Source organism: Rhyacophila brunnea, unplaced genomic scaffold (assembly GCF_057557595.1).
Source record: "Rhyacophila brunnea isolate RB1 unplaced genomic scaffold, BYU_Rbru_1.0 scaffold_3, whole genome shotgun sequence".
Lineage (NCBI taxonomy): Eukaryota > Metazoa > Arthropoda > Insecta > Trichoptera > Rhyacophilidae > Rhyacophila > Rhyacophila brunnea.
In genome coordinates, this window is record NW_028232965.1 from 29973426 (window position 1) to 29999000 (window position 25575).

The 25575-nt window shown below is 28.3% G+C and overlaps 1 protein-coding gene across 1 annotated transcript in view; it reads right to left on the reverse strand.

The window, feature by feature from the left end:
* Window positions 1-25575, reverse strand: part of LOC147068209 (QRFP-like peptide receptor) — a 156471-nt gene that overhangs the window by 124589 nt on the left and 6307 nt on the right. Inside the window, exons 2-7 of the mRNA XM_085952625.1 lie at window positions 15773-15915; window positions 13529-13732; window positions 5518-5549; window positions 3784-3874; window positions 2988-3085; window positions 551-719 (exon numbers count right to left, since the gene is read on the reverse strand). Coding sequence (XP_085808751.1) covers window positions 551-719; window positions 2988-3085; window positions 3784-3874; window positions 5518-5549; window positions 13529-13732; window positions 15773-15915 — 737 coding nt within the window. The remainder of the gene's footprint in view (window positions 1-550; window positions 720-2987; window positions 3086-3783; window positions 3875-5517; window positions 5550-13528; window positions 13733-15772; window positions 15916-25575) is intronic.

A 25575-nucleotide genomic window follows, 5' to 3' on the forward strand; every position in this document is an offset into this window, starting at 1 on the left:
TGTCCAGCTGTATTGAAATTATAAATGTACTACAGTGTCTATTAGTAAGTCTGTGTGTCAGAATACATTATGTATTTATTATTTTTTTGAGATAAAAATATTATTGCATACCCAAATAAATTACTAGGTACCTACGCAATTAGTGGCATGCATAGATAGATTTAAAGGCTTATAAAATGTTACCATTAAAGTTAATTATAATAATAAAAAATAACATTTTGATATTAAAATGGTTTGAATTGATTATTAATAATTTAAAATAATTCTTATTTGTGAATTAGTTGTAAAATCAAATGTTTTTTTTTTCATTCATGAATATAGCAAATATAAAGTTAAAAAATAAATGGCAAAAGTCTTGGAGTAAATATAATTAGCTGGATCAATTTATTGTTCGTTTGTCAAACATATTTTTCCTGTGTACGTGAAATTCCATGATAAACATGCAGGTACATTTTTATTCTCAATTTTCTTAGTTTTTATGCAGATATATGTTATCACAGTAAAGTTGTGACATTGGGTTATCATAAAAATAAAAAAAGTACAATTTTACCTAAAAGTAGAGCATATGGCAGAATCCAATTGACGGAAGTTTCATCGATACATTCTGTATCAACTAAAAGTTGCATTCCATTGTATGGTAACCAGCAAACAGCAAACAAAACAGCAAGTAGTAATAAAATCCAAGCTACTCGTTTTCGTTCTCTAATCAGTCGGACACCCTGTTTATGCAAAATAATAAAAACAACTATTAGTTTTCATATTACAACAGATATATCGTAACACAGGTGCACTGTCCTTTAAGTTGAAAAATACAGTATAAACTATGTCTTAGAAATTCACGCTGATTACATTTTGTCATGATTTTAATTTTAAGGTTCGCATTGAATTATTGAAAATCTATTATCAAATAGTTTGCGAAAATTCAAATATTTATTATCAGTTACTAATAAAACAGCACTTATATGAGACCACTTACATTATTTTATGCATATATCGTCGTTATTTCAGTGGTTATTTTTCATAATATAATTTAAAAAGTTCAATCGTATTTTTTGAAAGGCAAAACAAAATGTTTACATTTTTTTAATGTCTAAAGAATGCAAATAATGTTCAGGTAAATGCTTTTTTATATTTACCTAAGAAATACCAGTTCAGTAACATATTTTTTGCCAGACAACTTCATATTGGAATACTTATAAAAAATATATTTCTTTTTATAATTCTGAAGTCAAACAACAATTGAGTTTTTGTATCAATGCACGCAGTTATAAAAAGCTCTTTAATTAAGCAATTAAAAAGTTGTTAAAATCTAAAGATTCTTTTTCAGAGTAAGTGATGCAAACAATATCATTTTTAGATATACATATTTACTTCGACAAGTATGACACTTAGTTTGGTAATATTTTTCGTTTTGTACTCAGGTACGTTATTGTTAAATATTATTAAATATTGTTTGATCCTAATACATTAAACAATGTAAATTTTAATTTTAATCTTTTGCAACCAAGCTTTTGTCTTTTGGCATTCTCAGGAGTATGCATAATTATCAACACAACTGCTATAGTAACTATAGTAACTTATTGATTAAATAGGTACTAAAACAATATTCTAAGCATTTAAAATTTTCGTAGTATTTGAAATTATGTAAGTACATTAATTCAAATATTTAAGTAAATTCTTCTTCTTCTTCGATGGCGCTACAGCTCAAGTCGAGCTCTGGCCTCCTCCACCGTCGTCCTCCAGCCGGAACGGTCTTCCGAACGTCTTTTCCAGTTCCTGATTTTTAGCAGCTGGTTGGCATCTTTTGTAATGTTATCACCCCATCGTGTGCGTGGCTTTCCCACTAAACTTTTCCCCCATGTGTTTCATTCGAGGATCTTCTTCTGTATCCGTGACTCAGGCATACGCTGGACATGGCTTGCCCAGTTTAGCCTCTGGAGTTTTATGAAGGTGGAGAGTTTTTAATATTGGTATAAGCGGTATAGTTTCATGTTGTACCTAATTATCCACTCCCCAAAATCATTCATGGGTCCATATATCCGCCTCAGGATCTTTCTCTCAAAGCAGTTCACGATTTCATCATATTTAGCGTCTATGACTCCGTCGACTGTGCGTATGACGGTTTTATAGAACCGGATCTTAGTTTTTCTGTGGACATTTCTGGATTTGAATATGGGCAGCAATGAGAAGTACGATTCATTTGCAGCGGTTATTCGGGCTTTTATTTCTTCCAGTTCCTCGTTCTCTTTTGTAATATTGGAACCCAGGTATGTGAACCGGTTGACAACCTCAAATTGATGGTTTCCAAAACTGGAACTTTGGCCCAGTCTACTGTGATTTTGTCGGCTTTGTACTATGACTTTAGTTTTGTTTTCATTTACTCTTTAAGTAAATTCGGTAAATTATAATTACAACAAGTACTTTTAATCGATAGAATTAATTAAAAAAAATAATATTGAATATTAAAATAATACTGCAATTAATATTAAATATCATCTCTTTGGAGTCCTCATATTTATTTTTAATAAGTGGATAATGAATTGGGTTATCTATTTAATATTAATTTCAGTTAACTGAGTGCGAGGGAAGTTTGATCTTTGAAAGATTTTTAATCAAATCAAATATATCGCTAATTACCAAATAAATATCGGTAGTAAAAATAGGTATTTAGGTAAATTTTAAATATCAAATGCAAGATGATAGTTTTTTTTATTAATATTTATCAGTGACAACCCATAATAGGTATATTAATTAGTATCCAATATTATTTACTTTATTTTTGAAACTTTTAAGAATATGTAAATGTTACCAATAAAGTATCACAATGAGTTCCAGTTGAAATTATTAATGAATATAGATTACACTTCCATGTAATAATAATTGAAACAGATGGAATGGCATATAAACGAATTGGGTAAATGGCCATTATGAAATTTTCTGACTTAAATGAATGAGTAGGTAATAAGTTATGGTATGGGAATAACTACCTGTTGAGTACTCGCACTCCCTTCCTCATGGTCAAATGGTGGACGGACTGAGCATAGTCGCTGGCCCATGAGTGAATATGCAAATACCATTATGCAACCTTTGGACAATAACAAATCAATCATTAAAATATATACAGTAGATAGATGGAAAACCATTTATTTTAAAATGGTATTTTTGCTTAGGTAACTATATCAATTATAAAAGAAAAGAGCATTATTTGCATTTTTCTTCAATGAATATTATTTCTGATGTATTTTAAATGTCGTAAACATAATAATATGATCACAGTCGTTGTAATTTAAATAAAGGGACCTAATATCATTACTAATATTGAATCATATTATTATATTTTCTTGTGACGTTCTTATACTTGTCAATAATTCTTTTATTTTAAATATATTTTATGCAAGAGATAAATATATACTTAATTAATTTATAATATTTTAATAAATAATTCAAAACAATACCTATTTGGGTAATAAACCCAAAACTAAATGTAAGTACAACATATATCACACGCATAGGGTGGAGTGCTCCTCTATGAATCGAATTTAGTTAGAAGCAACATTTTTAAAAATATAAAGCATGGGCAATAGGTATACATATTATATTCATGGTATTTAAATATTAAAGTATCTTTATAATAATATTACATTATGTGTATTAGGTATATTAAATTCCTAAATAAATGCAGAAAATGTATTATGATTACCCGAAGGTTAAAATATAAAAAAAAATATTCTTCAAAGAATGACGATAACTTTTCATGCAAAAGAAATGAGATTTTTTTCTTACCAGGGACAGCGTATACTAATATAAAACTCATAGCGCCGAAAGTCCTTCGACTTGTCTGTGTTGTTTCCCAATCCTCCATACAAAACTCAACCTTGTTCAATTCTTCCAAATCCTTAAAAATACATTGTAAATTAGAATCTACTTAAATAATAAGTACATACAGGATTAAATATATATTATATGAATATTATGACGTTGTAAGTATCTAGCTGTATTTTTTTTTAATAATTTTCGGTATTGCAATAAAATTAAGTAAACATTTCATTCAAATACGTGATACGTTTTTTTATGACGGAAACCTTGTTGGTTGTATTATTTAATTGAATGACAGCTGTGGCTTGTAAATTGGGCAATATACCATAAAATTTATCTGGCGTTTACTACTTGAAAACTGTACGGAATATAAACAAGAAATCGTAAACCTGCATTTAACAACGTATGTATGAAAACCATGTGAGAATACTTCTATCTTCTTCTTTTATAAAAATACAGAAGTGATCATGATTTCTAAATGGTACCAACAACACCTGCACCATATAAAACATACGTGTAAGCGAATAAACATTTGGAATAAGTTTACTCTCTACAATTAATAGGCGTCAGAACAATACGTTTTGCATTTGAACGTTTATGTTAGGTACAGGGTAGTGGCAATTTGTACAATTGAATATAATTTATATTATCAGCAGTTGCCAATGATGGACGACTGTCAGTGTCCACAGATGAATCCCGCGTCAGTTAAGTTCACATATTGTTTTTCAATATGTTTTTCGATCAAGAGCATGAACCTACTAGGTTTAGCTTGTGGCTAATATCCATTTTACGTTTAAAAAATCTAATAGGAAATGCCTTTTCAGAGGCGCACATCAGATTGTAATTGGAAAAAATGTCATGTTGTTGAAATTAACCAACTAAATGCAAACTTAAGAGCATACATAAAAGAAACGGCAAATAGTTTTCAACAATAGGTGGGACAAAATTTAGAACTCGTTGCCAATCGGAGAACGGTACTCGAGGTGTGAGCATGTCAATTTATTTTGTGATGGCGTCGGAGGAATATATTCTAATATCGTGTAAAAATTACTAAAAAACGTTACACATGTACTCGAAAAAGAAAACATGTCAATGAATATATTATTAATACTAATATAAGAATAAACATAACATTAAATGGACGCATGTTGAATTTTTATGACAAATTATGTTTTTTCGTAGAAAACTAGATGTTAAATAGAACTGATATGAAAAAAGGGCATAAGGTACCTACGGAAGTAAAATAAATTTACTATTATTTTTCTACTGTCAGAATTTATGATTATAATATGGAGTACTTTCATTCCCAATTTTAGTCCGGATAATTGAGGTTCTACTGTACGTCGTGTATGCAGTAATTTAATCATATGCGTACAAAAACTATCCGTATATTTATAGCCGGACAATATGATACCCCTCTAATATCTTTGCTCTGATAATTTATTCTCTGTTTTCATAAAATTTCAAACTTATTACAAAGTTAACGTCGTAATAAATAAAACACAGAAACATTTTATATTTTTTCTCCGACATGGTTTTAGAATACCTAATAATTATAGTCTATCTCATACTGAAGAATTTTAATCGCGAAATAAATTAATAGTAATGTGGCTGACTGCATAAATGTTTGTCTTAAGGTTATAAATTTAAACATGTGTTCAGTTAACGAATAGATGAACAGTCCACAGAATATAAACGGACGATGGAAAAACTTGCGGTGTGCGAATCATAATGTTAGGACATACATAATTTAAAACCACAATAGAGAAATATAAAACCACTAGAAAAAATGTTTTTAAAAAAATACGAAATCCAGCGTTATTCGGACTCACGCCCACGTGCTCTAACCAACAATGCTATATGTGTACTATCTAATTACGACGAATTTAACTAGTAGTTTTTACAATTCTTACTGAAGCGCTTTCTACATTACGTAGTTGTTTAGCAGTCGACCTTAGTATTTTAAATCAAAGTATTCATAATTATTATCTGAATTAGTAACTGGTGTCAGGATCTCTCCAAATGTTTGTTGTAACATATTGACATTTTCTAATAATTTAATAAAGTACTCTTTTTATTCAACGAATAATTCACAAGATTTAATAATGTAATATTCTTTATTGAACGTACATAGTCTAAAAACATAAAAACGCCCAGAGAAATATATAACTATGTATGTATTGAAAAAAATCGTTTTGAAAGAATACGACACCCATTCGCGCCTGTTGAATAAAAATTAGTTTAAGTATTATAATTTTATGGAATGATTTAAATTAGAACCAGCATTATTATAAACATAATTGTAATAGTAATGTTCTTTTAGTTTTTCACAACAAAAAGACAACAAAAACAAAAGACATATTTTTTACCTTTTAATTTACAGTTTTCTTTTGAATTCTATACATTCAGTCTTCTAAGGCAAAAGCTTTATTTTCACCAAGTATTTCTATTTTTTTTATACAAACAGTTTTTCCTCATATTCCTCTTCCCCATATTTTTTATAATGGCATTTCCTTTAAAAAAAATCTCCAAAATCTAGATGAGAGCTTTTTAGCTGTTAAATTTGTCTTCCAAATTCAATAGGCTACTGACGTTTTGGGTTTTTTTACCTAGCAAAAATATCCATATTTTCACAGGTGTTACATATTGTTTCGAGTTGTTTATTAAAAAAATCGGGTCGGTGAAAATAAAATATCAGGGACATCTTGTGTCCCGGTTGTCGATCAACTGGGATCCGGGATAAAATGTCGTTGTCCAGGATGATCCCACCATGTTATAATAATTGTATTCTTTCACGTAGAATTTCTGCGTATGCCATAGGTTTGTACAACTGAAGTATTCTATAATTAACGGAAAGTAAACTTACGTGAAATTTTATATTACAAAAAAAAACAATAAATAATTGAGCTATAACTCGCTTCTCAAGTATATATTAACAAACTTGTAAGAAAGTAAAATTAACACCATATTATATTACCAAATTCAATAAAGCCATTTTAAATAATAATACTATAGTTTTCATATAGTGCTTGTTTCTACCAATATATTTATAAGTCATAATTTAAAATTAGTAAAATATATTATTTAATGTGACGATTGATTAAATATTATTATTTATTTAGGTTTTTTTTTACTTAATCATCTTTGACCCCCTCGTCCACCCTGATTTCATCAGAGCCTTTCCCCCCCATCGCTACATACGACGTGTACTAATGCAGTGTTTATGTTCAATTATCTCGAAAAATATATGGACAACATCAATGTTTTCTTTCAAATTAGTTTTAAAAAAAGTTTCAAATCTACAAAATGAAAAAGGAAAAAGTTTATTTAATAACATTGTATGGAGATCCCATGTTTGGTGTACCATTAATATAATGTATTGTCACTGCATTAGCAATGAATTTAAATGTTTCAAGTACACATACAGAAAATAAGTGAAAAAGTTAAGAGCTTAATAAAAAAAACGTTAGATATAGAAAAACGTGACTGAAAAACTAATATATTTCAAGTTACAATGGTGGATTAAAAACTGATTTTGATATTTATATAATATAATGAACATAACATTATTGAATATCTTTTAAGTAGATATTTAGTTAAAAATGCCATTTTCGTTAAACTAAAACACTGCTGTGAGACAAGAATTAAACTTATTTAGTAGGTATTTACTATCATAAAATATAGTCACTGACATGCTCGTAATAAATGTTTTTATATTTTAGTTTTTTTGATTTTCTAAAGAATAAATCATCCTTAAACGCAACATTAGAGCCAACCGCTTAAGGGGGGACATGCTCGTCGAAGGTCAAAATTGAGTTTTTATTGTATATTCAAACCATGATCCTGGACACTCCTTAAACGTTGTAGATGATCTATTTATATAATTTTGAAGCCTTATTATCCTTTATAGTTATTTTAAACATTTGATGACTGCATGAAGTATTTTTGTTACATAAAATAGTATTCTTTTAAACCTCTCGCTCTAATGTTTTAGAATATAGTCATATTTCGGTACAGAACTGTGCAGTGGTGTTAAGATTTTTTACATTTATTAATTTTTAAACGCATTTATAAAACCATTAGTATAATTTATTACGAGATAATTTTTGTAAAATATTCACGGTAAAAAATTATTTTGATAATCTCTGTGATCCCAAATTTGACAAGAATTAGGCATTTTATTATTCAAAAAATCGGCAAAATTAACACCTATCTTGCTGCTGTTAAAATATCGCACTTATTGCAACAATAAAAACCGGCTTCGTGTAATTGTTACAATAAGTGCTAATATTTTGATACAAACCTACCCTAAGTTTGATACTATTTATCAATTTAGTGTTCGATAAGTATAGAATAGACCCACTGGAGTCCATTAATAATAATAATACATAGGTATATTAAAATTTAATTTAAATGCCGCAAAAAACTTTCATAGATTAAAACTACCTACTTTTAATTGAACCATCGTACTTAAATTTATATTTTTTTCTGTGGCTTAACATCAGAAATATTGTAAACTCAATCAATCTTCTTTTTTAGATATATATATATATATAGAGAGAGATATTTAACACAAAGATATTGAAGAAATCGATTTTTATACAGATATAGCTTTTGTATGTAGGTATATTAAAATGGTAACTATGGCTGCATAATATAAGATTAAATCATACAGGTACTTTTCCATTGCAGCTTCATTTGCTTTACGATTAATTGCTCAGAAGCACAGTGAAAAGATAATGTCTTACATTAATATTGAAAGCTTCAAGTAAGCTTTTTATATGATTTTATTAGATATAATTATTTAGATGAAAAATCACATACAATAATTCCAAATAACAATACGTAAGTCAATGAAGTAATTTTACGTAATTGAAAATCATACTACTGTCAACGTAGAGAATATGATATAATTATCAATTCAATTACATTATATATTCCAAAATCTAATTTATCGTAATAAAAAAAGTTTAGACAAAGAAATCAGTGTAATTTGTACTCTTTTCGATGTATTAATAGTCAAAATAAAGCCCTGGCCTTTTTAATCCTCCCCCTCCACGACACTTGGTCTACCCCCGTTATCCTCCAGTCGTCCACCAGCATCAGCTTTACTCCCTAAATTGTCCCTATATTATGCTAGATTAAACTTTTTGGTCTTACAAATATAAGTGAGTAGATGATTCATAATTTATTATTCCAATCCAAATTTATAACACAAACAAAAAAAACTTTTGTTAAAGCTCGCGCAAAGCTTAATGTAACTCCTTGTGTCAAGTCTGGGTTGTCTACACCTTAGAATTAACATAAACTTCTCATTTCTGTAGAGCCTCGTAGCTCTATACTCTTGATTTATTTTTAAGAGTTCTTTTCAAAGAGAAAACATAACTGTCACTGGGGTGATTTTAGTATTTTACTATGCAAAGAAAAAACAGCGTGCAAAGCTACGCAGGTAATTTACCTCATAATTTGTCAAAGCTTATTATAAAAAGTAAGTCATCAAAATTAAACTTTTTTAGAGATCAATAGTAAACTAAGAATAAGGTAATTTTTGAAATACCTTATTAATTAATTAAAAGAAAAGAAAACATCTAGTATAGTATTTTTTTTAAGTTAAATAGTATGACAATAATTTTCTTAATATTTTGTTTAGTTTTTCCCATTTTTATAAAAAAAATCCTCTTCTTATTTGCCACCACAGTTCGGGCTTGATCTTATGGTTGCCTCAGGTAGACTTTTCAGCGCGATCCAGTCATCTGCTTTACCTGTTAAATCGACCACTTCTAACGCTCGAAAAGACTTTTATAGGTCAATAATCTACTGAATTTGTGGTCTTTTTGCACTCTGTTTTCTTTCTCAACCATTAAATAGGATGCGCTTATATGGTAGCACGTTATTAAACTATCGCGGGCATTGGTGTATTTTGAGAAAATTGTCGTTGTCAGTATCATCAAAAAGCTTGTCGCATTGTAACATTGGGTTAAAGCTCTTTTGAAAAATTTTACGCTCAAACACGTCTAACTTCTGTTAATCACCGACATGTCTATAATCTGTCACACAATACTGCTCTCAATAGTATTTTAAATAACAAACATAATTTGAAACACGGGAAATATATATCCATTAGAAAAAAAAAATCTTTTTACGATACCGAGTAGGATTCGAACCTATGACCCCCGGTATGTGCCCATGTGTGACCACAAAGCTACACGACGTGTCCTATATTATATATTTTTAAAAGGTTTTTTAAAGTTATGTATGTTCAATAAAACAGTGTTTCATTCAAAAATCTTGTGAATTATTCGTTGATTAAAAAAAATACTGCCTTTTAAATAGGTAAACTTTTGTATTTTGTGAGAGTCTAGAGGATTTATTCTATAGAGACCATTATATCATCTGTTAGAGGTAATATTTCTTTTAATTTCATTGCTTATATTGTAATTGGTGTTTACTACACTTTAAATGCATATTTTACCAATCTTAATTCTTTGCTTTTATATTTTAATTAAGTGCGCATAAAACCTGGTTTTTATAAAATATGTATCAACAGCTGATAAAAAAAAATAAATTTAAAAGATTATCTCTTTTAATGAATGCATGGGAATATGAGTCGTCAAGGGACTTAAAATGTAAATTTGCATCGCCCGAAAGTACACAAATGTGTTTATGAAAAAATGAATTTTAATGAACTCTGAATTTGATGTGCATTAAATAACTATGTACCTAGTCTGCATTAGATATATTATGGTTTTAAAAAATACACCTTGACTAGGTAGTCAAATACATAAATATTAATAATCTATATCAAAATAGGAAAAGCATTTTAGCTCACTCATATGCACTGATTCTGCTAAATGGTAATATTTCTTCTTTTTATATCTATATTATCTGCCGATAGGCTTATACATTTAGGTTCTAATGAAAACTATGGTAATTATCAAATAGTTTGGATTATAATAATATACTAAGTATCTCTTTCTTATATCGACTCTTAAACATTATAACATCTGTACCTGGGTAATTCTGGACAGTGATTGAATTGGTATATAAATATAATATGAAAATTTATATTCTGTGATAATACACCAATTCAATCACTGTCCAGAATTACCCAGGTACAGATGTTATAATGTTTAAGAGTCGATACAAGAAATAGATACTTAGTATATTATTATAATCCAAACTATTTGATTCCATTGTAGGTGTTTTAATATATCAGTATTATGGACGAATGACATACAAAATCCTTGTGATTGTTTATTTAAGTAATAGCGATTTGTTGTATTTGGCTACTTATATATTATATACAATAATTAACATGGTTTATACTGTCGCTGGCAATTTATCTAATTTTAATTTATAATGTGATTTTTTTCTATTCAATATAAACAAGTCAACTATGATTCTCTGTTCAGAATAGTCAATATAATATATAGTAATTAATAAAACCCTGCCATGCACACATACCAAATTTTAGTCTTGTGGTTTATCATTTAAAAATTTTCACATTTCATAGTTTACGGATTTTTTTAGTTTTAGTTTAAGATCGTGTAAAAATAATTGCGCTTTTTGATAAATGCTGAGAATAAAAGTATACAATTTTCAAAAAAAGAATCTGAAATGTAAAATAGCTTACAGATAATAAAATAATATATATTTTTTTTTCGTTTATGATGAAATGACAATTATTTATATAAAAATAATATACTGATTTTATTATTAAAAATATTCAGATCTATTTATATGTCAACTATATTTAAACCATTGACTATTATTTAAATATTAAGTTGAAAGTAATATCGGGCAAAAGTGATCCGCTTCAGCATCAAGGGAAACCCGAGAACGTCGACGAGAAAACGAACGTCGTAATTACAGATATTCCGGCGGTCTCGTCCGGGTGAATTTTGGCGCAGGAGTTGCATATACTTTGGTAGAGGGTAGGTATGGATAATTCAAAAATGATAGTATTGATTTATAAAATTTCCCAAACCATTACAACATTACCTGTACTTGAACAAAAATATTTTTTACACATAGTTTTCTTTATATGTACAAAAATATAAGTAACTAGTTTCGAATAATAGTTTTGTAATAGTATTTACTAATACCCTAATATTTAAAATGTATAGTAATAATATTTTTTCATTAATAAATTAAGCATTGATTTTTTTTAATATTACGTATTATATATTCGAAATTTGAGCTATTAAAAGTATTTTTTCAATTAATATCTTAGTAAGTAAAATAAAATATTTAATTATAATTAATTTTCACATAAATTATTGAAACATTCAATTAAGTATGTAAATTTACTATAACTAATTTGATTCAGATGTTAGCGTAGAATGTCATAACGTTGAATTTTGCAAACAGTTTAGAATAAATTATCTCAATCAGTACTTTCATAAGCTGTCAATAATTTAACACGATCAAGATTACTAGAGTAAACCCAATTAATAATTAATTTCTGAACTAAGTTTATATATTGCATATCTACACAAATTCGTGCAAAGTCGTATAAGCGATTGTTTTTTTAATGCACAGTTTAAAAGAGAAACCAGAGAATATTATATATTTGAAAATAAATGTATTTTAATTAAACACATTATGAAAATCAACTTGGCAAGAATGTTTATTTAAATAGATAAAGTTTACAAAAAACGATCTTGAGTATTTGTAAAGAACACTATTTATACAATATGCTACTTAACCTTGTATCTTAAAGTTTTCTTCTTTATAATATGTATAATACCTTTTTTAACGTGAAAAATAAAAATGTATACTACTGTTACCGAAATTCTTACATTGTTTATATTAGTAAAATTGTTTAATTGAATCAGATGAGCTTTATCAAATTATTAATTTCAAGAGCTTAATTTACTTTTTAATTGTCATTTTTTAAATGTAAATTGAATATACCTTATAGCTCTCATTTTTAACACTTTTAAAAACTTAAGTTGAATATTATCTTAAAAAAAATTATGACTAAGGATTAAAAAAATAGCCGATATAATTAAGCAGCATTTAATTAGTTGATAATATATTGCTATCGTCATCTGCAAAATAACCTTAGGGAATTATCTGTAATTAGGCGAACGTAAAATTTGATTAAGCATACCTAAACAAAAATACCTTTTATAAATAGTAAACAAATTGAACAAAAATAAAACGATTGCTCACATATTATAAATGTATCTCATTTATATTAAATGTCCGATCAGACACAAAAGAAATATTTGAAGGTTTAACAACTAAATCATAATTATAATAATGTATTTGACCATAAAAATGGATACAATGGATAAAGAAATTGTATTTTGAGTAAAAAAGATTTATTGTTCCTTCCCAATAATTATACACATGCATAACTATTATATATATATTATATTTTGTTAATAGTTACATGTTTGAGAATAAATCTGATGAATGTGCAGGTTTATACAATAAAGAAATCATCTGGTACACGGGTGGATAATATTAATATTAAGTACCTAAGTTAATGTTTTTTTTAATGATATATTATATTGGGATGTTACATTATAATTAAAATATTCCAAATGGCACTAATTATTGAACGTACACAGTGAACAATACTGTTTTCGATATTGAGGATACTACATATCTTTATAAAATAATAATATCAATTTTTAATAATAACAAAAAAAACTTATAATGTAGGACCTTTAAAATATCGATAAACCCACCTGCGTGTTCATAAGAGGGATAATTTCGACCTTGAGTATGACTACCCAAAGCATAGGGGAGAATATTGTTAGCGCCACAATCCACAGGAGAACAATGACAAGTAAAGCCCACTTCCTGTTAGGCAGCCTCGGTATTCGCACGGATTGAGTTATGGCGAGATACCGGTCTACTGACATTGCTGTTATTGTGAAGACACTAGCTGCCACCGCCACCCCTATAACAATATTATCAAAGACACTTGACAGTTAAGTTAAACGTGAAAAGTATGTGTGAATAAAATAATTTATGAAATATAAATGAAAATGAGTTTCCCCAATGAAGTATATGAAAATCTATTATGTAAATTGGATTAATCTATCAACATTTTGGCAGACTCTCGCGATGATGCGATTGTTAATGCGAATATATGGAGAGGTCTGGCGTTGATTTATGGCGAAAAAATAAACACTCGGATAACGTAAAGAGAAAAATGACATACTTACATAATTTTTTAGTAGGTATTTTAGGAAAAATGATATAAATATTGTAAAGACAATGGTATTTATATAAATATTTATTATTTTAGTTTTTAAGAGAGTTTATTTTTCGAAATGTCATAGTTATTAAAGCGAAATATTTACCACTTGTGCAAATATTATATTTTGCACATAAATAACACTGATATTGTGAAAAATCATTCTGATATCTTGAAAAATAGCAATAAAGTAAAAAATGCGTCATAGAAATTTACGATTCCCTACCGAGCACTCGTGTGAGGTTGAAGTATGCGTTGTTTTTTTTTACGAATATTTTTATCGTCTGAAAACAATCACTGCGTCGCTCATGGCAATAGCACAAAGCAGAGAAAATAATACACATACCGAAAATTGCAATGAAAATATTACCCCTTTAACTTTATAACGCTTTCTGTTATGGTTACAAAAAATGATTTCGTTGTAATATTATTGTATTGATTGTTATATTATTATATTTCATTTTACTATTATTGTTTTAACAATACCATAATTATTCTGTACCAGTACTCAAGAATTTGTATGAAATGAAATGTCAAAAAATACACAGAAAATATGAGCCTCCATAGACTGGAGGTTATATAATAAATATAAACAGATATTTTATCGGGAATTATTATAGCCATTTGGTTAATCCTAGTACTCGATCGACTTTTTTTGCTAGCCGCGGAATTGATTCAATAATAGGTGCCCTACCATCTAGATAACCGCAAAATAATCAGAAATTTCAAATGTTATTGAGAATAACAAATCTCTAGTTATTAAGTTCATATTATGTAGGTATGATTATGATTGCAGAATATGTAATACACCCGATACTATTTTTTGCACGTTTCGAAATAACACGGTGCTTCGGCGTTCATTAAATATTTCCAGCGATGAGAGTTATTTTTCGCCATCGAAAAACAGCAGTAAGCGGGCACATTTATTGTCAAGTAGCGACACTGAATGAATATATTTCTCTATGCTAAATTTAATTGAAATAAAAAAAAAAGGATTTTATGTACCTATACATCTCTTTATGTATAAATAATAAATAAATTAGATTTATTTTTGAGTTTAAGAATTTCTTACTTTGAGTTGATTTTAAGTAATGGAACCTATCTACCATTTTTGTATGGGCACCTTATCTATTTTATACGGTTTTGTTTTGCACGGTAGTCTTTGGAACGTATCCCCCGTGCAAAAAAAGGATCGGATGTGTGTTAAATCAGGATTGAGATTGAGATATACATATAATATATTGATAAAATCAGCGAGCTTACATTATGTATAGGGGTTTTTAGGGCAATTAGCATTGGTGTCGACCAAATTTACGAAACTGAATTATCGATAAGTAAATATTCAGATTTAAGGCAGCATTAAATAAATCAGGTTAAGTTTTTTTGGAAATGAAGAAGTTAAGAAAAACATTGTTAGGCGCTCCGTGATATTTTAAATTATATACTAATAAACTCCTTTTCTCTGTTTCAATACTCTGATTACACAAAAATTACCTACGTAAATAAATACATTTTCGGAAAAATACACATACATCAAGTTAGTTATGGTAAAAGGTTAGAAAAAATATATAGTTAATTTTTATATACTGTATAAGAAAAATAATATTGTAAAAGATTTTATACGATTTTATGTAAATAACCATTATTAATATTTCAAGTTATAAAAATATATAATCTAAAAGACGTTAACTTTTAAAATACTTATGACTATTATTAGGTATTCATGTTGCTTCTTCTTACCTTGCATGTAGTACACAGTTTTGCACATAATTTCTCCATAGTACCAAATAAGCGTGATGGCCTTGTTGACTTGTACCGGCATGCACAGTAAAGTCACAAATAGGTCCGCCACTGACAAATTCACGAGGAAAAGATTGGTGACACTGGAAAAAATGAAGGGAAACTAATTAGATAAATATCCGACGCCAACAAATCATCAAACCTAATAAAAGTGTACAATATATCAAGTGAAATAATCCGGACACGACAGGGACGCTACAATTTATTTTCTTTCGACAAAATTTCTCCAAAGGTAATTTTGATACAAAGAGACATAAACCACAGTGAATGTGTGGTGGCGGTGATTCTTATTATTTTTCAAAGCCATAAGTTATGACAAAATTTTATTACTAATTTAATGTCCGTCCTGGATAAAAATTACTACATAATAATATAATAATATTCAGTATTATTAATTATAAGAATCTTCAAGATTTCGAGATACTTATATGTAATATTAATTTAATAACAAACATTATATGAATAAATCAATATATTATTGAACGATGAATATTATGTTTATGTGAATATTAAGTATTTGTAAAAAATGTTATTTTTAGAGGTTATTTTGTAATCCAACGCAAAAAAATACCAAAAGTTTGCGTCAAAATATCGAAAAAATAAAAGCAACAATCAAAGATAAACATAAATAATTGAACAAGCCGGGACTTTTTAAAATAAAAATATTAGTTCGCGTGTTCGAAAATCGAGTTAAGTGTGTCAGATTCATTGGATTTTCAATGTCTCGCTAAGTGGCATGATGTTGATTCTGCGTTATGACATTTTCACGCGCCTGATAGTAATTTTAAACACTTAATTATGAATTATTTTTGCCTTGGTAAATGAAGAAATTCAATCAATATTTATGACAGTACGAAAATTGCAACACAAAACCATAATTTCAATGTATTTAGTGGAAAAAAAAGTCAAGATTAAGAAATCTATCATATCGTGTATTTTCACATCACGCACGATTGCATCACCAAAACACTTCGTGACTAATGTACGGCCTTACTAATTGTTTAGATTTTCTTAGATAATTTTATTATAAATTATATCATAATATTTATCGCTTGATCATAATATTATGTAAGAATAGTGATTTAAATTTAACAGTTTTTCACTTCAAGTTGAAACATATAATCATCTGGTGGATGGAATTGTATTAACATTTTTTTCGAAGATTTTTTGTTAGCTATTTGATCAATACATTCAAACATTTTCAATTCCAAATTTTTATTATACACTAATGAACAATTACAAAGAAGTCTAAAATATTGACGACAGTTCTCTTTTCCAGAAAGACATAAACAATGTCCATACATGGTACGTGTATAATGATATTATGATTCTTAACCGTGATAAATGCTTTCACATGAAGTCCACTCGTGATTGTTTTTGGTACCATGCCAAATACCTTACAGATGGCAAGGTGTTCACTGAAGTATCAAAAATCCATCAATTTTACCTTGACGTTCTACCACTAGGTACTTTGATTCGATAATTTCCAAAGCCAGTTCAATGTTGGGTTTTCTTTTGAGATTATCGAAATATTTCCAAAAAAAATTCTAAAAACATTCTCCAAAACTCTTTGGTATGATCGTAGCAGCTCGAATACTGTAGTTCAGTAATATGAAACCCTCAACGCAATAGGTTAGAATGAGTAAACGTTTTCTAAATCATCTCCCGTCCACCAAAAACCTTCAAAGTAATTTGCCTAACTATTTATAGCACTGTTAATCTACTATTATAATGATAGAATTTAACGGCTATGCTCTTTTTCCTCTCTGAAATTAAGTTGGCACAAAACTTGCCATTTATTATAACTGTCAATTATTCATTGTATGTTTTTTTTTAATATGTACTCCATTATGTCATGAAGTCAATGAGATGATACACGCGTGAATTCAAATAATAAATGCTATGTGAGTTAATTTTATTTGAACCATTGACCTATTCAACAAGAATCAAACATTCTAGCCGTACTTCAAATTACATAACATGTCGTGATTCTTGATTTGAACCTATAACCAAGTTCAAGTCCCATCGGGCGTCTTATTTTTTTTAAAAAGATATTTTCTATTACGTATATTGTACCTGACGTCATTTCAAATGATGTGTATTCAATAATAAAGAATGTTACATTCTCATATCTTGTGAATTATTCGTTGAATAAAAGAAACAGTAGATAATAATTGTGTTTAAAACAAATCGAAAAATTAAATTCAGTGACTACTTAAAACTTTGGAAATAGATTATTAATAAAGTATAGTACTAAATAATATATTTTTTGACGAATTATTAATATTATGTATATATAATTTACGATATAAATAAACTGTATTTTACCATGATTTTATCAAAGATTTAAGTATGTAAAATACCATAAAATAAATTTCGTCCTGTAGTTATACTTATAAAGCTTCAAGAGATCTTTTTCCATTTCTGTGTGGGCGTTACGTTATTTTGTATTATTTTTCTTCTTGTGGACGTTATTACCATATAATTCCCATATAATTGTGGATATTACCATATAATTCCCTTGATACGGGTTGCTAAGTACTAAGTACATCGATAGATAATATAATACATCATGTCTATTGCACGAGTGGAAGTTGATTTACGTTTTAATGGAAATTCTCAGGTTTTTATTGTATAAAATGTAGATGATATAATGGTGGATGTATAAAACATTATTTAGGTATTAAATTTAACTATTAAAATATCTAATCTACAGAAAAAACAAAATATTAAGCATACTATTCCATTTAATATAATACTTATAGGTACTTAGTATGTTAATAAAAAAAGTCAATTTATATTTGAGAGTATTATATAAATTTTAACATGGATTCAATAAGCTAGTACCTATAGCATACTATAGCGTTTATATTTATTTTTAAATTCAACACCAAGCTATTAATTGTTAAAGAATATATGCATGGAATAAATTACATCTCTAAAACACTTTCGATGTTATATATTTTTTGTTTTGTTATTAAAATTATGTGAGTATTCACTCATTCGGTAACGTAAATTTTAAAACCGATTGTTCGCAGATAATAAAAAAATGACAAAAAGTTTAAATAGTTTGCGAAATAAAATATTTAATACATCCATATTATTCAGAATTAGTGTTTATTTAGGTAGATGGATAAAAAATATATTCAACTACAAATCATTATATTACGAGTACCTAGGTATATTAATATTGAATTAAAAAAATAAATTAAAAGAAAATTACTGTTAAGCATTTTGTTGTATTAAAGATTATGTTGTGTCACCGCTACTCTTGATGACTTATTTAGGAAACTTGATTGGGAGGGAAAAGGTGTTCCAATTAATGGGGAGCACCTCAGTCACCTGCGCTTTGCAGATGATATTGTTATACTCTCACAAGACCCGAAAGACCTCCAAGGTAGAATGCAAGAACTCGCGGATGTCAGTCAAACGGTCGGTCTAAAGACAAAAGTGATGAGGAACTGTTTTTCGGACCCTGCTATTATCTGTATTTCTGGCACCCAACTCGAGCAAGTCAGCAGCTACGTCTATCTTGGACAGCAGGTGTCCATAGACGGAAGCATGCACGATAAAATTGCTCGAAGAACAAAGCTGGGATGGAGTGCTTTCGGACGTCTGAATATTATCTCCAAGAGTGACCTACCATTATGTCTTAAGCGTAGGGTATTCAACCAATGTGTGCTACCCGTGCTCACGTATGGCTGCGAGACGTGGACTTTCAACACGAGAGATGTCCAAAGGCTAAGAGTCACACAGCGAGGCATGGAGAGGTGCATGTTGGGCATCACGCGAAAGGACCGTAAGAGGAACGAATGGGTTAGGAAGCAGACAAGAGTACGCGATGTAATAGACGTTGCCAAACAGCTGAAATGGAGATGGGCGGGGCACATTGCTCGCCGAAAGGACGGCCGCTGGACAAATGCTGTCATCCAGTGGTACCCAAGGGGTACGAAACGGCCACAGGGTTGCCCTAAAAGCCGCTGGATTGACGAACTGGTAATGTTCGGCGGAACTACGTGGCAGCGAACGACACAGGACCGAGAGAGTTGGAGAAAGCTTGAGGAGGCCTTCATCCAGCAGTGGATTGACCCCGGCTGATGATGATGATATCAATTCAAATATAATATTTTAATTATGTCATTACATAATGTAAGATTTATAGATTTATAGTATTTACTATAAATATAAATATATTTATCACATCTTTCACAGATAATTAACCTTTTATAGTCTATTTATAACAGAAAACTGAAATTTCTAAAACCATAAAGTTAAAAATACGATATCAAGCGGCTGAAAAATAATCGATGAAATACCCCCGGTAGTATTTTTTTACACACGCGATGCAATGCTTTTAGAGCTTTAGACACATATATTATCATACAAATTAAAATATTCGACTAAAGGTTAGAAATATCACAATTTCTATAGGAAACACGACTATTAATTGTCTATGCAGAATAATTTGATTAAATAATAAAATAGTTACATATACTTTATGAATAGCATAATAATATTAGTAGACAATATAAAAATAATCACGTTACTATACCTACTGTTCATTTTGAACAAGTTCTAATAATGCGGTAATTTTATGCTAAAAAACTGATGAATGTCATGACAGTTACCGGTAAAATAAACAATAATTGCCGGAATGCTTTTTAATTATAATGAAATATTTTTCTAATACACATAGCTAAATAATACCTATATATACTAAAAGAAATGTTGCGATTGAACGTAGTTTTCAACGTTTTTTTACTTATTTTAATGTTGTTGATAACGTGGTATTAATATCATTTCAAAAGTTGAAACAATATGTTGAATAAATAAAATTGTTTACGTATTATATATTGCATAATTATTAATATAGAATTTATTTTGATATAATATTATTATTATTATTAAAATATTATAAAGGTACTAGTTATAATAATATAATAGTAATATAAAATTTACATTTAATATTAGTTATAAAATTCTAATTATTAATTTTATTGGTGGAAAAACACAATAATACAAAAAATAATATAACATCTCTTATGTTGTTAGTTATTTTATTTTTATATGAGCTATAATTCTAAGACCGGATGAAGTTTCAGTTTGATACTATAAACTTTAAAATATATTATATAGTATTATTTATTTCATTATATTCTACTGTTGTATAATATAGGTACATCGCAGGAGGCACTACATGTGGCGATGGATCGAAGGAAGTGGCATAACTGTACCTTGCTATATGCTCCGATGCTGGAGCGTAATAAGATGAAGTAAGTATTTGTTGGGAATATATTGGTTTGATTTTGATTCTTAATTTCGTTGAAATGTTTGTTTAACAGTTTTTTTTAATGAAAACCGTAAATACTTAAAATTTGTATTCACACTTTATTATATTTACGTAAAAACGTAAAAAAATATTTGATATTCCCAAGGACAGAAAAATATTCAGAATACTTATTATGAAACTTGTTTTCAAAATACTTGTCAACGGAAAGAGAATTTCAACGAAAAAAAAATAGACGATAATTTAATTGGTTTCAGTTTTGTATCATAATATAGGAAGGTTTAAATTTTAACATTTTTAGAATTTCAATAAAGAAATCATTGAGAAGCTTTTTGTACCCTTAGGGATCGGTTTTTTTAATAAAAGCAAAAAAACCTTATTCCGCAACCCTATTATTCACAGATCTACAGAAAACATTTTAAATTGAATTCTCTAGGCTTTTATGTGTTGAAAAATTTCATTATCATTAAAAAGTCTCAAAATAGTATCCCAGAAAAATTTAAAGCCATTAATTTTTAACATAAGCGATAGCTATAGCATACCTACAATGTCAAACCATTTGAGAAAACATACTTTATTTAAAATAAATTCTATATTATTCTTTTTAAAAACATGTACCAATAACAATGAAAACCAACAAGTATCTTGATAATATGGGTGCGATATACTCATGAATATTATACCATTTTGCAACTGCTGAGTCTACCGCTGAATATAATTCATAATACTACTTTCGTATAAATGTCTAAATTAGCTTTTCACGTTTTGGTATTCATGAAAATATTTTTGTTAAAGGAAAATAAAGTTACACATTCACGGATGAAAATGTTATGATTCAAGGAAAAACAATAGTGTGAAAATGTATTTTTTTTTGCTGTACGTACTGTGATACTTGAAAAAAATATATAGGTCTAATAAACGTAATTTTGATACTAATTCTGTAAAAAAATCAAATGAAAATTTCGGTAGAAAATATAAAAAAAAAACTTTAATTTTTTAACATTTATAAAATTGTATTTTGAATGGAAAACTATTTTTATGTAATAACACATAATAATATATTGTATTAACTTTTTATTATTATATTATGCGTCGAATATAAATTATATTTATTTTACGAAGCATTGTTTATTCTGACTGCTATAGATTTTCTTATAATATATACAGATTATTAGCTATTCAGACATCTGAAAAATTCGGTAATCGGTAGATTACTTACAAGAAGATATTTATTTCTGATGTAATTTTAAAATATATTGTGTATATTAAAAGCTGAAATGAAAAAGAAAAAAATGTTTAAAAATATATATAAACGGTATTCAATCTAGGGAACGATTTGTCATGTATAGTATAAGATTATTCTACTATTTGTAGTTGGTTAGATTGATTAAATCGTTTCATGAAAAAACTTTGGTTGATTGTTATAAAGTGATTAGTCTAACAAGAAATTTATTTAGTTTCTGTGTAAAAAAGTTTTATTTACACTTTAGTAATCTAGTGTATAGAAAATTCTATGTCTAATTGAAAGAGTTTATTTCTGCGCACATTTTTCCCTTGGAATTTTTATACCATTAGGGTGATACTTTATATTCTCTACGACCCGCTACGTCTCAACGCCCATTATGTGGGCGTATACTGTAGCGTAACGAACATTCTATCATCAATATTTCGCTGATAGTTGACCTTAGTTGGTGCGTATTAGATTGTGCGTGATTAATATTTTGATTTAATCGATTATACAAGTCACAATAATTGACTAGTAGAACTAATAATGGTATAATTTTACTTATGCGATCGCATTGAACGCATTGAACGCACTGAACAAATGCACATATCCACATGTTATGCGATCATTGCATAAATTACATTGAAATCACCACTTAACTCTTAAATATTTATTATCTTAATGTATTCTAAAAATAATTATATTACCATATACATCCTCAATGCAGTAATAGTACAAGGGTGTCCGTCACTGATAGCATAGGTGCGGGCTCTCAGTACCTACATCTGTCAAAAATGACATGTAGTTTTTCCAATGTGTATTCGATCCATCGCATGGAGTTAAAAGGTTAGGCAATTAGTTTAAATAAATAGAATATTAATATATACGTCAATCTATGGAGGTATATTTGTTCCAATTAGGAGCGACAAGAGTAATATACTTAAACTGTATACTTATTATTTAAAAAAAAATCTAATGACATCTAAATTAATAGTAATTATCAAAATTAATAAAGTCACACTATTACGTTAGGTATATACTAAAAGTAAGTTAACGTGAAATGAAATATCTGCAATAATAATCCAATTTGGCTAAATACTAACTATTATAATCCTTTTAAGCGATTGAGAGATTATTATGAATGAGAGCTAAATAGTATTAAATTTGATTTGGTTTTCAAATATTTTTAGAAGTTTTATGTCAAAAGATATATAGGTATACCTACATATTATATTTGTTACGTTTTTTTAATTTTATTACAAATATAATTTAATTGACATTACATATTATATTATGTATATATTTAGAAAACGCCTTTAATTATGTATTATAATAGTCTCTTGGTTTTAAGGTCTTAGACTCATTCCATTCCATTCATTAGGAAATTACATCTTAAACTATCAAATTCAGCTCCAACTTGATAGTACCTATTAGTTTAGTAGTAGTAGTAATTGATAGTAGATTATATAAATTTAGTAAATATATATATATATAGTTTTATAATTTAAAAGAAGTGCGCTGTGGTTTTTTTGTTCCAATAGTAATTTATACGGCATGCTGGCGTAAACTTGAAGGACGCAAAAAACTGGCGAGCGACAGAGATTCTTGGATGCGCCGTGTGGTGTCCATAATGCTGCAACTGAGGGGCGGACATGGTCAAAGAAGAATAAGAAGAAAAAATATTTTTATTCTATATTAGAAAGAGAGCCTAAATAGTACCTATTGATGTATTATAAAATGATTTTTTTCCCTCGAAGTTTACAAAAAAATCAGTAACTAAACTATTGCGAATTTTCCTCGAATATTTTTTTCAAGTAGCATTTTGTGATGTGATTTTTATGTTAGTGCCTATCTACTTACTCACTCTTTTGTTACATCAATTAAGCGAGAAATTGTTTGCCATAAACATTTATGTAACACGTTTCCCCTTTCTTGCAATAAAAATCAGGCAAGTGCAACATAATAGGCCAATATACCTAGTTTGGGGAGTTCACTAATTGTTTTTATACTACATTCTCCTTCTGGAGCCTTAATTATTTATAGCATACTATTTTATTATATTGTATATACTATAATATATATTATATATACTGTACTAATCTAGAAAAAAGCATAAAATTTGTCTATATTATATATTACATATTATTTCATAGACGAACAATATAAAACAGTTTTAAAAAAATTACTACGAAATAGTGATTATTATTGTGTTATGAGATACATGAGCTTCTCTCATTGGATTAAAAGGTACGATATTGATTTTGAAAATAAACGTTAAATCAAAATTAAGACATATTTAAAATATAAAACGATGTTAAGCTCATAAGTATATCAAATGGACCGATATTACGACTGTCAAAAATCTTTGACAAAAATGTTTTATCAAAATTAATGTTTTATAATAGCGTTATTTTGAAAAACGGCATATTCTGTGTAAAATACTTTATACAAATGGACGACGAATGTATGTTAGCTTATACATTTTCGTTTTCAGTCTTTTATTTCTATTTTTATATTCTGGCGTTTTAATTAATTATTAGATATAGGTATAAAGCATTTCATATTTTTTTATATTCTACAATCAATGATTTTGTTGGTTAATTCCTTGTCGTTCTCCATTTTTGAAACGCTCTTTCACAACAGTGGCAGCCACCAGTGTTGCCACTTTTATTAAAATTTCAGTAGACCTACTGATATTATTTCAATATTCGATTAAAGGTCACATTTGCGTATTTTTTTAGAAAATAATTGTAAGATTATAACAATAATATGCTTTGAAGATGACTTATCTATTTTTTATCAAGTAAAATTGTTCATGTTAATACTTTTTTTTAGACTAACTGTATTTTGTTAAATTTCAATAGGCAAAATTGTAAAATACTCTTTATTAGTATTTTATAAAATATAGACTACTGCATTGTAAAAGATTTTATCAAATATTCTTGATCATCATCATCAGCCTGAATCTATCCACTGCTGGATGAAGGCCTCTTCAAGTTGCTTCCACTTCTCTCGGTCCTGTGCATTGCGTTGCCACGTACTTCCGCAGAACTTTATCATTTCATCGATCCAGCGGCCTATAGGTCTACCTTGTGGACGTTTTGTACTTCTTGGATACCACTGGATGACTAGATTTGTCCAACGATTGTCTTTTCTTCGAGCTATGTGTCCAGCCCATCTCCATTTAAGGCTTTTAATAAACTCTATTACATCGCAAACCCTTGTCTGCTT